General features: G+C 39.6%; 1 protein-coding gene across 15 annotated transcripts in view; it reads right to left on the bottom strand.

Annotated features, from left to right (window-relative positions):
* Positions 1 to 132: 132 nt before the first annotated feature.
* LOC142416639 (E1A-binding protein p400-like) overlaps positions 133 to 14,417 on the bottom strand; it is a 52,921-nt gene continuing 38,636 nt past the window's right edge. For 6 of the 15 annotated variants that reach the window (XM_075516408.1, XM_075516410.1, XM_075516417.1 and 3 more), the window contains 15 exons: positions 14,264 to 14,311; positions 13,111 to 13,247; positions 12,462 to 12,518; positions 12,262 to 12,340; positions 11,476 to 11,676; positions 10,379 to 10,424; positions 10,174 to 10,283; positions 9,344 to 9,548; positions 8,089 to 8,252; positions 7,509 to 7,715; positions 7,009 to 7,204; positions 6,253 to 6,383; positions 5,413 to 5,580; positions 4,590 to 4,667; positions 133 to 2,676 (listed from right to left, as the gene is read on the bottom strand). In XM_075516408.1, coding sequence (XP_075372523.1) covers positions 2,404 to 2,676; positions 4,590 to 4,667; positions 5,413 to 5,580; positions 6,253 to 6,383; positions 7,009 to 7,204; positions 7,509 to 7,715; positions 8,089 to 8,252; positions 9,344 to 9,548; positions 10,174 to 10,283; positions 10,379 to 10,424; positions 11,476 to 11,676; positions 12,262 to 12,340; positions 12,462 to 12,518; positions 13,111 to 13,247; positions 14,264 to 14,311 — 2,100 coding nt within the window. In that variant the 3' untranslated portion in view covers positions 133 to 2,403. The remainder of the gene's footprint in view (positions 2,677 to 4,589; positions 4,668 to 5,412; positions 5,581 to 6,252; positions 6,384 to 7,008; positions 7,205 to 7,508; positions 7,716 to 8,088; positions 8,253 to 9,343; positions 9,549 to 10,173; positions 10,284 to 10,378; positions 10,425 to 11,475; positions 11,677 to 12,261; positions 12,341 to 12,461; positions 12,519 to 13,110; positions 13,248 to 14,263; positions 14,312 to 14,417) is intronic. The other 9 variants (XM_075516420.1, XM_075516419.1, XM_075516422.1 and 6 more) reach the window with 6 other exon arrangements.

Below are 14,417 nucleotides of genomic sequence, written 5' to 3'. Positions count from 1 at the left end.
AGCCCGGAGGCCGCACCGTGGGGAGACACGGCCCGAAGGCCCCGTCCGTGGGGCGGCGAACCCCGCCGCAGGCCGCTGCCGGCAGCGTCCTCCCCCGCGCGTTACAGAAGCCAGGGCAAGGCGGTGTTATAAAAATGTACACTTTATTACACCTTCAGGTAGGATACATCACTATTCCTTACAATCCTACTGGATCAAGTACAAATGCTTATGTTCATAAGTTATTTACAGGTTGACTTCCTAACACACTCCTGGGAGAAGGACACATCGAAAGGAAAAAAAGAAGGAAAAAACAAAAAGGTGATTTTTATCCTCATTAACTGACCTAAACAAGAAACAATTGCCTCTTTAGACACCAAATCAGACCAGCACAATGATGCCGTCAACAGCTTTCCCACTGCTGGAAGTGTTTCCCCCCCTCCCCCCCCGACTTTCATGCACATAATAAGAGCTAAACATTTAAAAGTAAAACTGGGGCTAACTAAGCAATATTTTTGGATGAGCAACACTATACACAGCGTCAGTTATCTGTTACCATTGCATTTGCTTTGCATTTTAAACTATTCCGCTGCCCACACTACCAGCTTTGCAGCTAGTAATGAAGTTCAGGCCATGGCACAAACGCGCGGTTCAGCAGGGTCAGGAGAATACTACTGCATGCACAAACAGTGTAAAAAAATCTAGCAATGCCCCCGTATTTGCAGACCTGAGGGTCCGAGAAAAAGAGGATGCAGGAGAAAAGGGGTATAAAATGAAAAAAAAAAATCAGGAAGGCTGCCTGACCCAGAGTTTACATTCGTGATCTTAACAGAACGGGCTGGACCTATCCTACTTAAAACAGAGGAGCTGAGCGGGTATTCTTTCTTGTTTAAGCCATGTGGACTGCTAGGTACCAATGGGTGTGTACATACAGAGATCAGAACAAAAGATACGCTCTCCTTGCCTTTAAATAGGCTCCCTTCCTAAAACAGTACAAAGATCACAGAATGGAAAAATAATTTTAAAACCATCTCAGAAAAGGAATGTTGTAATTTTGTCTGAATTTTACACGTCATGCAGTTTTATGGCCAAAGTAAAATAAACCCATTCAAGCCACCAAGAGCTTTTTGATTCCTCACTCAGTGCTGTTTGCAAACAGAGTCTGTTTTTCATTTTATGCAAGAAAAGTAAAGAAAACCCTCACAGTTCTATGCAGCTTTTTGCTTGGTTTTTTTTTTTTCATAACAATAAGGCAAACTGATTTGGAGGAAGAGGCCACGCTCTATTCACATCCAAAATACCCACCTGAAGATACATTCATCATTAGCTTTAGTAAAAGAATAGTACAAAAGTTAGATCTTATTCTTTACACAGTTGAAGAATTAAGTCTTAGATTTAATTTCACTATTCTCCCCTTCCCCCAGCCCTCCAACCCCCCCTCCACCCCCCCGCCCCGAGCTGAAAGCTGAGTAGAAAGTACTGAACATTTAAACATGTTGCAAGAGCAGAATGAAACTGAGAGATTAAATTTTAACAGTTGGAGAGTTTCCTTGACGGAATTCCTGTGAGAAACAGCTATGGATCATTTGTTTAGCTGTATCCACTGAACAATTCTTTTACAAAAAAAATGGGCTACACTTTAATACACATCTACTATCAACACAGTATTTACTCAGTTCATGCCTAAAATATCCATTATCTTAAAGTGAAATATGAGAATGAGCGCACAGGTTGGGTGATTCAGTAAACTGTACACAAAACTACTAACAAACATTTTAAAAGACTTACAAAAATGGAGAATGAAACTTTTTTTCCTTTTTAATTACATATACTTACAGGTTTTCACATTTATTGGCTAAACTTTGCAGGGAGCACTTCAAATACAAGTTAGATCTTCCAGAGGTATTCACCTCAAGCGAGAACAACACGCAGCTTTTATACAGATGGAAAATACTTTGCTGTATTAGCCACACTTGCTTCTTTGAATGGCTTCACCGTGGATACTGAGCACACATCCAAACTATAGCAAAGAACTGCATATTGCCCCGGGCAGTTTATGGTATGCTAACACAGATGAATTTTACTGACATTTATGGCATTTTACCATTTTACTTTTGTGAAGCTGGGCAGAATTTAAACGTAAGTGATGTTTGCTTTATCTGGTTTGAATGAGCACAGAGAACACTGGCAGTATGCACCTTGTACAGATTTTGAGTGCTAAACAGTTGCTAATATGCTGAAGTTACATGAGAGTTCCCATGTTTAAATGTTCACCAGCAAAAAACCTTCTGCTAAAAAAAAAAAAAAAAAAAAGAAAAAAAAAAGAGGTGGTTTGTCTTCATTTGGATGTTTGGAGTAGATTCTCACTTGGCTTAGCAAACAAGAAATGCTGTGTTTCCCTGTTATTGCATTTTAATCATTAGTTCAACTTGGTTTAGTAGGTGCCTTTAATCTGACAGTAGGCGTCCTCATTTGTACTTTTGCTTGCTGATTCTGGGCTTCAGGTGTTGCTGGTGTCTGGGCTGGATTCTGTACACCTGGAGCCTGAATCTGGGGAGATGCTGTTGTCACGACTTGCTGTTGTATCAGTTTCTGCTGGACGACCTGAGCAGTAGCAGTTGTTGCAGGAATCACCTGAACCTGCTGTTGACCTGCTGTCGTCTGAGAAAGTGTCACAGTTTGGGGTTGAGCTTGTACCTAGACATGAGGATGACAGGCCAATTACAAACAAACGGTTTGGCATTAAACTGAGCAGTCATTTAATTTCCACTCTACAGAAGGCATCTTACTTATATAGGCATTTGCTCTCTTGACTGACAAGCATCTTGGGCAAAGTAGGAAGGCTGAGAAGGATTCTGGGAACATAGGCTCTGTGGTTTCAGTGAGAAACAACATTCTGTCACATTTTCTAGGGCCTTATAAATCATAACTAAGAGCCAAGATGCCTGTAACTCGGATCTCTGCAGTGCAAATCAAAGGATATTCCCCCAGATCCCTTACAGAAGATAAATGGAAGGTAAAAAAAACCCCACTGGATAAACAGGAAAATTCCTGTACTGCAGAAGCAGAAGTGAAGGAATAGGAAAAGAGCAGAAGGATAGATGGAGGATCAAAGAGGTTAAAACGCCCACTCTGCACCTATATTGTGACAATAAATACCACCACTGAGGCTTCCTACCAGTCTCTGACATTACCCTTTCAGACTACAGCTGCCAGTCTCTCTTGCCAGTTTAGGGTAGAACAGTTTGAACTCCATCCAGAAATCTAATTTTCATAGCTCTACCCAGAGCAAGGGAGAAAAAAAATTCAACGTCTCCTTGTCCGGAGAACAAGGTAATGAAAATGAAGCAGCTTCAGCTGCCTTTGTCAGACACAGAAGCCAAATGAAGCTGCAAGGGCTTCTCCAGGGGAAAGTTAACTCTTGACCGATCCAAGAGGAATCCACTGGGAAGCACTAAAAATGCAGGTAAAAAGAATGCCACATACACAACAAGACCGCAGTTTTAAACATACTTAGCATGGCCTAATCCTACTGCCTTTGATGCCACTGGCACGTGTGGGAGGGGAGCTGTTTATTTGTCTTTTTACCACAGACTTCAACAGCCCCAGAGTTATGCCAACATCAATGACTTTTGAAAATCTAGCTTTTAATGTCCCTTGAAAAATTATCTAGGAGCTCCTACTGACTATAGAGGACAACTCAACTTGTGTTGACTGATGAGGTTTCTACTCCCTGCTGTCTACCTTGCCCTTGAAGCATTCACATCTGAGGTGGTTATCAGTCTGCTTACATCACTTTATCATCATTTTAAGATAAACAGTCACAGATTTTATTCTGCACTAAAACACCGCACTATAAACTGTGACAGATTAAGAGCCGATCGGCTCAGATTTTTGTGGACTGAAGGCAGTAACTTCATCCACTGTCCAAAGTTAAATCATTCCTGCCAATCAACTGCATAAGTTACGCCTGTTGCTAATGGTCTGAATAACATTGTTAAATAAACACATTTGTTTAAATTGACTTTATAATAAAATTCATTAGTGCTGAATATGTGGCCTAAAACAGTGTTAAATAAACGGCCTGGTAGTTAGGGGAGGGGAAGCCAAACCATCTGACCTTCTCTTGCCCTAGTCCCGTCCGTTAGCATACCACATTTAGAACAGATACCACATCATTCTGACTTTTACAAAGCATTTGGCACAGCTTTATGAACTGGAACAAAACAACTTGTAACCCTCAATTTGTCCCAATTTTTGTAGAACAAACTCAGATGGCGCTCATTAGTTCAATTATTTGCTATCTTGACTACACAAGAAACCAATTTTTAAAAATTCTTTCAGCTCTAGAAAATATTTTTTAAAAACTGTTTTTCAGCTTATCTACAGTGATGAACAAACACTGCTCCATCTACCAAAGTTTTAGACTAGAGAATACACAGCAGCTAACTCAGTATTCACATGATTCATTTTTATAGAAGGGCATTTGCTATATCCTTCAAAAGTACTGCCTATGCCACACATAAGGCAAAAAATACACATATTCCACACAAATGAGCTTTCAGTAGGATCATATTTCTGGTGCTGTATTTCACAAGCGCAAAACCTACCTGTTGGGAAACTGAAACCATCTGTTGAATGTTGGCAACAGTAGCCTGTTGCTGGACCACTTGTGGAAGTTTTGCAACCTGTAGTGACATGAAATAAAGAAAGATTTGGTCAAAATAAAAAATTGCTAATAGCAGCAAAACACCATACCTATCAAAACTGCTACCAAGTGAAAACCTTTCCAAAGTCCTGTTCATGGTAAGTTGCAGCTTGGCATTCTCAGTGATACTGAACTTTTGTAAAAGTTTTTAGATCAGTGTATTGAAGAACTTAGCTAGGAGAGGAAGAGGAAAAGTTGTATTTTCAGTTTTAACTGCAACATACTCATTTCCTCCTAACTATATATAAAATTGAAGGAAGCACAGAAGTTCTAATGGGCTACATTATCTCAGATATACTTTTGAAAGAGTAAGGCTTCCAATTCCTAACCCCCTTTTTCCTTGGTTAGACTGATCCAGTTATGCAGAAAAGAAGAGAACTGAACTGTCACCTACTGTTCTGCCACAGATTAGGCTGGGAGGCAGCACCAGAAAACGGAAGAAATCTGGCTGAATTTTCCATAGTAAACACAGTATGGAATCCCTTGCTTAATAAAAAGGAGTGACTATTTATTTATTTCAAAGAGGAAAGGTGAACTTATAGCTCAGAGAGTTCCTCTGACCTGCTATACGGCCACATATTCAGCACCAATGAATTTTATTATAAAGTCAATTCAAACAAATGTGTGACTAGAACTAATATGAGTGCGTGCTAAAATGCTACATCACCTGTCACCTTTACAATTCTCCAGTCACAGTAGAGTTTAAATGTGTAAACCTGTGTTACCTGTACCTGAATCTGGGCCTGCACTTGTTGGGTTCCACCTGGTTTCTGGGTTTGGGAAATTGGAGTTGTTAAGAACTGTGTTTTAATGGCAGGCTGTGTAGTGTAAGTTACTTTTTGTTGCTGTGAAGTCTGCTGTTGGGTTTGGACCGTAACCTGTTGAGCATTTATCTGCAGAAGAGAAAAAAAAGGCATTAATGACTACAAAATATATGTGTATTTTAAAGAATAGGTACGTAGCTAACAGGATTAATTACATTTAATTATTGAAACAAAATCCTTAGTCAAATCCTAAACCAAAAGGCTTAGTAATAGCAAAACGAGCACTAGGCAAAAGCTTCCATGCCCTTATACAAATACTCTGAATCACTCAAAGTATTTACTGAAAAGGTTCTCTCTTACACACATGCACACATACACACACTTCATACAATAATGCACTTCCAAAAAACCACATTGGTGGCTGATTGACAGCAAAGCCCGTGAGAACATGACATTTCAGGAAAAAGTATATTTTGCACAAATGATATTGTACACAGTGACAATCTTGGGGAATTTTCCACATTTGGTTATATTAGAAATTACTAAAGAGAATCTTAATCTTTGTTACTTAAAAAAGAAAACTCAGTTTGGGGCATGAGAAATCACACCAAATAGCTGCCTTATTGAAAAAATTATTAAGCACCTGACAAGGCACATGAGAAACCGTTCTCTCCAGATATACTTAAGATTCACCCCTAGGAATACTGACTGCCTCTCTAGGAGTGTCCTCGTAATTCAGAGCTGAAGCTTTACAACCACAGAAGCATTACGTAACTCAGTGGGAGAGCAAACGACAAATACCTTTTGCTGCACAGTAGCTTGACCCTGCGCAACTTGAGGCTGGATAGCTTTCTGTTGCTGTGCTGCTTGATGATGCTTGAGCTTTAGAAGCTGCTGGACATGCAGTGGCTGTGCAACTACCGTCTGGCCTCCTGAAAATTACAAAAATAATTAGAACCGTAAGAGTCCTCATTTTATTGCTTTGTCCCAGTAATCACAGCTTGCAAACACAGATTGTGCTTTTTATAGACGTATACATCTGCATAGCTTTGAGCACTAATAACCCACTGATTTTAATGGGAATAAGACATACGATTTTGATAGTGGAGAAAACAACATTCCGTTCTCTAAGGGCATGAGTAAACTTTGTGTTCTAACAATAATCTTCCCACAGGAAGAATTCTGTCCGTACTACAGGAGACCGTTATGAAATACAAATCTTCCTATTGCCATTTTGCATTTTTAAAAAAAGTATGAAATTACTAGGTCTTTATTTTTAAAACTATATCTGCTCACCTACTCTCATGCACAGATTAAAACAAACAAACAAACAAAAAACCCCAACCACATCTGGCTAAAGAATCATGCTAACCTCTAGATTAAATGGAATAAGTGTCATTCTCTAACCTCATTTTTGAAACAAACGGGAATGCAACCTCTATCGCTTTAGTTTTTAAAAAGCATGAGTGTCCCACAGAAGACATTACTTGAAACATCCTACCTTTAAAAAAGTGGGATTTAAAATTTTATTACGTTTTAGCAAGTTTGTTGACATACCTGCTGCTTTCTGTGGCTGCCCAATGGCAACGCTAATGCCTGCAACAGTAACGGGGAGTGTAGTGACTCCTGCAGATGACACAACAGCAGCTGGAACAGACACTACCGGAGGCTTTGCCAAAGCAACCTGTGCTGCTTGCGGAGTTTGGGCCTGGATCTGTCCTTGTGCTTGAAGCTGGGAAGCAGGAACACGAGTCTAAGCAGTAAGGAATGAAGATTATTGTACTGGCACAAAAAAATATTTGCTGCATATAACAGGTCATTATAAAGTGATAGTAAATGTTTCTAAATATAATTGCTCCTTTACAGTAATACATTTCAGAGACGGTATCAGTGGGTAAGTGCAATTTAAAACTATTTATGTTACAGCTGTATCTTTTGTACTGCCTAAGTAATGCAAAGGGCACTTGTGTGCGTGAATGACCAGTATCCAGTTCATTTAAACCAACAAAGAAAATAAGGTGTTTAAGACTGTTTTTGCAAAGTCAAAGACAACTTACAAGACGAGCAACTTGCAGGTTTGTCACAGTAGTGCCTGTGAGAACTGCGCCAGGACGAGGTGCTGTAACAGCAGTGAGTTGTTGAGTTTGCTGTTGCTGTTGCACTTGTACTTGGGCTGTTTGCTGTTGTGCCCCTTGTTGTGTCTGCTGCGCTGCCTGCTGCTGGGGAAGCTGCAGCTTCTGCTTCTGCAACTTGATCAGCTGCTCCTGCAAAAATCAAACACTTCCATCATTTCCAATCTTTTACATGACTACAGGAAAAAAATGGCAATGAATCTGGAGCTTAAAGGAGAAACATTCTATGCCAGACTTTAGTTAAGATGAATGCAACTCCTTTATACAATGGGTTGCCAGTGAATAAGTAACATTAAGTGCTTTACATCCTGACCTACTGTGACAGTGGTAGCATTTGAAATGGCTATCAGACTCACTGCCTTAATGACATTTTAGTAGGATCAAATTTAAGAAAGAGCTGCATTTCACTTTAGCCCAAGAAGACAGGATACAACACGCACTGCTAATGATGCTTACAATAACGACGAGAGTAACATGCCACGTTACTTCAGAAGCATTTCCTCACCTGTGACAATTTCCCTACAGTTTTTATTTGAGCTGGAGACTGGGCTTGTGCCTGAGCCTGAATCTGTGGGACCTGCACCTGAGCAGCCTGCTGCTGCTGTTGCCTCAGAAGCTGGAAGTGAGCAGGGGTGATTGTTTTGCCGGACAGCTGGACTGTTGGTGTAGCTGTGAATAAAGAAAAAACAAAATGCTCTGAAGAAAGATTTTCAACATTCAGTTTAATTCATTGATTTCACCTGAAAAGCCAAGCTGTTAAATGCATATTTTTCTGCTCCAGCACAGTTTGTGGACTAACTACAAATAACAACACATTAGCATAAACATGATGTAAAAGCAGAGTAAATAATAAAATTATGCTCCTTTCTTCACAATGGTTTTTAGTTGAGATAGTCAGTTCTAATATTTTTGCTGTGGTTTAGCCCCAGTTGGCAATTAAGTACCGCATAGCCGCTTGGTCACCCTCCCGCCGGTGGGACAGGGGAGAGAATCGGAAGAGCATAAGTAAGAAAAGTTGTGGGCTGAGATAAGAACAGTTTAATAATTGGAACAACAACAACAACAAATAATAATAATTTGTAATGAGAAGGAAAACAACAAGAGAGCGAGAGAGGAACAAAACCCAGGGGAAAAAAAACAAACAGTGATACAACCGCTCACCTCCCACTGACTGACACCCAGCCAGTCCCCGAGCAGCCATCACTGCCCCGACCAACTCCCCCAGTTTCTATACTGGGCATGACGCTCTATGGTATGGAATAGCCCTGTGGGCAGTTGGGCTCAGCTCTGCTGGCTGTGCCCCCTCCCAGCTGCTTGTGCACCCGGCAGAGCAGGGGAAGCTGGAAAGCCCTTGACCAGTGTAAGCACTGCTCAGCAACAACTAAACCATCAGCGTGTTATCAACATTATTCTCATGCTAAATCCAAACCACAGCACCATACCAGCTACTAGGGAGAAAATTAACTCTGTCCCAGCCAAAACCAGAACAATTTTACTGCTAGATTATTAATCATCTTTTTTAATCATAATGCCTAGGGGCCAAGCAGCTATCTACTGCAACACTTTATCCAGAAATACTGGAGAAAAATGTAATCTGAGCACCAACAATAAGGCAAGTTAAAAATCATAGCACCGTTTAATTGTGCTGCCAACAAATCCAGACTTTCAATATTGTGGGGCTATGGTGGTCAAGCAACCTACATAAATTCTGGGGCCCTTTACGTACCCTTGGAAAAAATCCCTAAACACACAATTATTACCTGGTGTAACTTGAGTCACCAAAGATCTTGTCTGGGTCTGCACGGGTGTTAAGTTTGTAGTTACTACTGCTGATGCTGTCACTGATGTCACTGCACGAACGCCCTGGGTAGATGCTATGGTCACCAGTTCTGTGGAAGCAGCAGGTGCTGCCGCAGTTCGCTGCTGGGTATGTACCACTTGTGCAGTTGCAGTGCCTCCCGAAGTCTGAAAAAGAACACAGTCATTATTTCTCACAGTTTCCATACCTCATATAGAGCTATGGAACCTTATGGAAATGGACTATACAATTCTAGAAACAAACATCAAAAATGCAAAAGCACTGCAAAAGCAAAGAAGGTCCAAATCTTCCAAATCTAACACATTTGCTGTTCAGATATGTCTCATAATAGCATCTGGTTAAATCTTTTTCGACCAGGCTGATCACCAAACCCTTAACTACATTACAGAAATTTGATTTTACTACCTTTCAATTTTTTGCTTTATCTTCCATAGTCTTAAACCATTAAAATAAAGATCATCATTAACAAAGCACAAAACAGTTACAGGCTGGAAATTATAATGACATAATACATTGCCTACGACAGCACTTGTTTACGAACTATTTTTAACAGTAGTACCTATTAGGCACTTTGTTCTGATAAACTGTTCCAGTGTGTTCTGATATTTTGGTAAGGGAGAGGGGTTTGATACAGAAGCACATGATGCACATGGAATTTGCAAGAAGCAAAGGTTCTGATAACATGGAAAGCTAAAGAAGAAAACACATATGCTGATAAAACATGCAACCAAGATCAGTCCAGGGACACAACTACTGATGCGATCTACTCACAGTCAATGTTCCAGGTATAACAGGTGAAGCCAGACGTTTATTGATGGGCTGAAAGGTAGCAGCAGGGACTCCAGCAACAGTATTCACTATGACATTTCCACTCACCGTAGCTGAAAGTAAGCCAGGATTAAGTGTAAGATTCTAAAAATGAAAATCCAAATGTCCTATAATCTCCAATGCATCTCTAATTATAAAGTCTTCTTACCGGTCTGTATACTTGTCCCCGTAACTGCTGTTTTGATGGTGCCCGCCTATTTAGAAGACAATTGAGGTAACAGTTCAGAAAAACAATAAAAGAAAACTGAATATAGCTCTTACGCTACTATGCTGTTTAACACAATTCTGTATTCCAGAAGTGACAAAATATGAAAAATGCAACAAAATACACAGCTACTTCTGCAGTTGTTCATTCATTTTATATATCAACAACAACTGATGTATGTATTAGGATTCTGCCACACTAATGAGCAACTGGAGACCAGTCAAATGTTCGGTAAATACTGGTCATTTGACGTCCTTGTTCGCAGAAGAAAGGAGCAATACATTACTCTAGCACGCCACAGACAACCACTTACACATAAACATCACTGAGCAGTAGATACACAGCAATACTTATGGGTCAGAACCCGTCCTCTGTCTCTTTCTGTAAAAGCTGTAGTATTCTTGCCCTTCAACAAGCAAAACAAAATCACCACTGCCTGCACACATTAGTATGCAAACTGGATTAGCTCTAAAAACAAAAGCCCCAGACCTGTCATCAGGCTCATTAAAAGAGACTCTAGATTTAAGGAAGCCATGAAAACTTTGCACAGATTTGCAATAAAACAACCATGATAGGTCCTGTAGGGTGCAACATTCCACTTGCCTTGCAAAGGTTAATAAAGGTTTGGTTTTAAAGCTACTTTAACAGAGTAGCTCTTACAGCTACATTCTCTTTATTGTCCGAGTTCTCTGTATAACACTGTTCGATGACTGTGTAAATGTATTGCTCAGACTTTGATTAAATTAAATTAAAGTCTAAACTGAAAAAGGCAAAAAATCTTTGCAAAGGATATGGTGTTTTTCCACCTCAGAATGCCAAGACCTATTGCTATAATGGTACGAACACAGTCTTAATAAAGGAGCAAAAAAGAAGATACCCAGCATACTCAGGGGGAAAAAAGGAAAGAAAGAAAGAAAGTTTTCATCTCACTACACTGACCTAAAATTCTCACTTTCCAGAGAAAATAGAACACGCAAATATGGTACACACAGAAGAACTGAAGTTACTACATCAGAAGCACCAAGCCCTCCCTTTCTTACCAATACTGCTGTGTTGGCCACAGTAGTTACTGCAGTCTGCACTACTGCCTGTGGCTGCTGAACTACCTGTGCCTGAGCCTGCGGCTGAGGTTGGGCTTGTGCTTGCTGTACAGCTGGTTGCTGAGCTTGCTGCTGGCCAGCTTGCTGCTGCTGAGGCTGTGGACCTGTCTGTTGCTGTGCCCTCTGCTGTTCAGCCAAAGCCTAGGAAATCAAAGCGTGAGCTTCATAGTCTTCAAAACAGTGCACGTAACAATCAGGATGTATTTTTAAAAACAAAACAAACAAAACCCCTTTAATTCTAAGCATGTAATATATATGTGTGTGCAGAGAGAGCATACAGATCTGTCTTCACTGTAACTCTCTAACTCCAAGTTACATGACCTAACTAGTTTCAAACTACAAGCTATATTCATGGTTATATGGCTTAGAGCATAGCACAACAAGCAATTTACCATCGACAAGCAAGGACAAGTATCTCTTTCTGAATAATATAAGAAAGGAGGCTACAGAATGGTCAAGAATAAAACAAGATTTTTACATGTTTTTAGTATGTTTTGCAAGAAGATGCCTCTAAACAATGAGTATGAGTGAGACATACAGGCCCAAGGAAAGGTCCCACTCTGGACCCTGGACATCTAAACCCTAGTACATGAACAATTTGCAGCTGCCCATAACATCTACTGTACCGCCAAACTTCTCCCAGGAGGCAGCTTTTCTCATACTTCCTCTGTTGTCTAATTTTTTTAATTACTGTAGTCATACGTAAAGCTGAGATGGAGACAGTACCTTTTTCTCTTTCGCAATACGTTCTGCTCGGAGGGAGGCAACTTGAATTGGAGGAAGTGGCTTATCATAGTTGATTCCACTAGAAACAATGATAAAACAAAGCACACAATTGTTAAAAATCAATAACTGAAAGTTAAAAAAGAAAAGAAAAAAAGCACTTTTATGCAATTCATAACTCCTTTAAGACAGAGAGTGCTCACCTTTCTGCAAGCACTGATGCATGCTTTGGATTCTTCTGGAAAGGATTCATGCCAAGTCTGAAATTGAGCAAAACTGTATTACTGGAGACAGAAAAAACTTTAAAATAATATTTAATTTCACATGTTTTAGTGGATGACACCGCAGGTTTGGTGAAGTTTTCATGATATTCCCACCAGTACTGGAGCCTGCATACAGATAGACATTCTAAGAAAGACTCAGAGTAAATATTAAATGAATACAGAAAAAGTTACTGCAGAAATATACATAGAAAACGATGTACTACTAAACAGCACAGACATCAAAATGTTTCCAGTTCAGGCAAATAGAAAGTGCAGTTTACAAAGCAGATTAAAAAAAACAACTGAGTGCTCTTCTGCTCTCAGTTGCATGAGATTTTAACTTTAATCATAATTTTAATCATGCAAAACAAATTCATGCAGTGAGTAAAAGCTAACCCAAACACATGAAATATGAAGGTATTCCAGTAACAGAAGGTCAGGATGCAAGGAAAGAGATCAAGAACAGAGAAAAAAAACCAGCAGTTTGAAACAGAGTGTAAAATAACTCTCAGTTGCGAGAACAATTCAGAACACAGTCTCTAGGAGATCTGTGGTGACGGGGAGATGGAATGATCCCAGTTAAACTTACAGAGGTTTGATAGGTGGACTTCTTTTCCCTGCAATCATTTTCATCATCTCAAAATGATTAGTATAAAGTTGTGTGTGGGTTGCACCCTCATCTTGAGCATAGATCTGATTGGTACGAAGTGGGCGACTGTTTTTAGTCTAAAAAATGAAAACAAACCAACTTTCAATTGCGAACACAGCCACATGGCGTTTTGTCTATGTATAAACACATGGTGCGCTTGTAGGTTACTTAAAAACGTACTCCAACATATCTATCACAGACTGGTTTCTGCCTCGTGTCACTGATAACTTACTGTTACACAAAACTCTATGGGAAATATATAAAGAAAAAAACAAAATAAGGAGCAGTTCTCACGGTCACACTGGCATCAGCACTTGGGGACATACAAAATGGCAAACTCTAATTTGAAAAAGAATCTTTGCTTTAGTTTAGATTTTGCAAGTTTAATTCAGTACCCAAACCAAGAGCCCATTAGTTTATAGTTATGCATAGCGCACACATAATATAACAAAACCATCACTGCACTGCTCTCCCAACAAAGCTATGTTAACATCCAACACACCATGCCATTCTAACATTTGGCTTCTCCTAAGTAGAAGCTGCCAGTCAGGGACAAACCTGCTTATTAGTCAGAGAATGGGACTAGTCAGAAGTTCTAGATTCTCCACCCAGTTCTGTCACTAAATTGCTGTATGGTTTGGAAGAAGTTGTTTATAATCATGGAATTTATTTTTGTTTCTGTAGCGTACTATCATCCTCATTTACTAAAAGGTGCTTCAAGCATTAAATTCACTATATATTTGTAATCCACTTAGACTCTAGCACGAAGTACATTCTTACAGATCTTAAGTACCATCTTAATAATCAGGATAAGTTATGTGGTGGTTGTTAGATGGAAAAATAGCCACTACAGTTTAAGTGAAATCACAAACTTCCTGCATGATTTAAAATTTATCTATCAAATCCAAAAGCTGAAGTCTGGTGTCAATCCACTGTATCAACAAAGAAAGGAAAAATAAATTTGGAATTTTAATTGATGTTTCAGAACTCAAGTAACACTCAACATGGATCTCATATGAATTATCTGCCCACCTCCATTGCTGCTAAATACCACAGTGTCTAGATTTGATTTTGAAAGAATACCAATGCACACCTTATAAATACTTTTTGTCTTCTTTTTAGGATTAGCTTCGTACATTAGCTGTAAAATAAGAAGGAAAGTTAGATGATCTTTTGTGGAAGATTTTGTTCAGGTGCTTTTTCTTTTCAAAGAAATCACATAAAATAAGTGGAAATCCTGATGAGGA

This window comes from Mycteria americana, chromosome 13, assembly GCF_035582795.1.
Source record: "Mycteria americana isolate JAX WOST 10 ecotype Jacksonville Zoo and Gardens chromosome 13, USCA_MyAme_1.0, whole genome shotgun sequence".
NCBI lineage: Eukaryota > Metazoa > Chordata > Aves > Ciconiiformes > Ciconiidae > Mycteria > Mycteria americana.
Note: the sequence above shows the minus strand (reverse complement) of the source record. Positions and strands in the feature narration are given on the sequence as shown.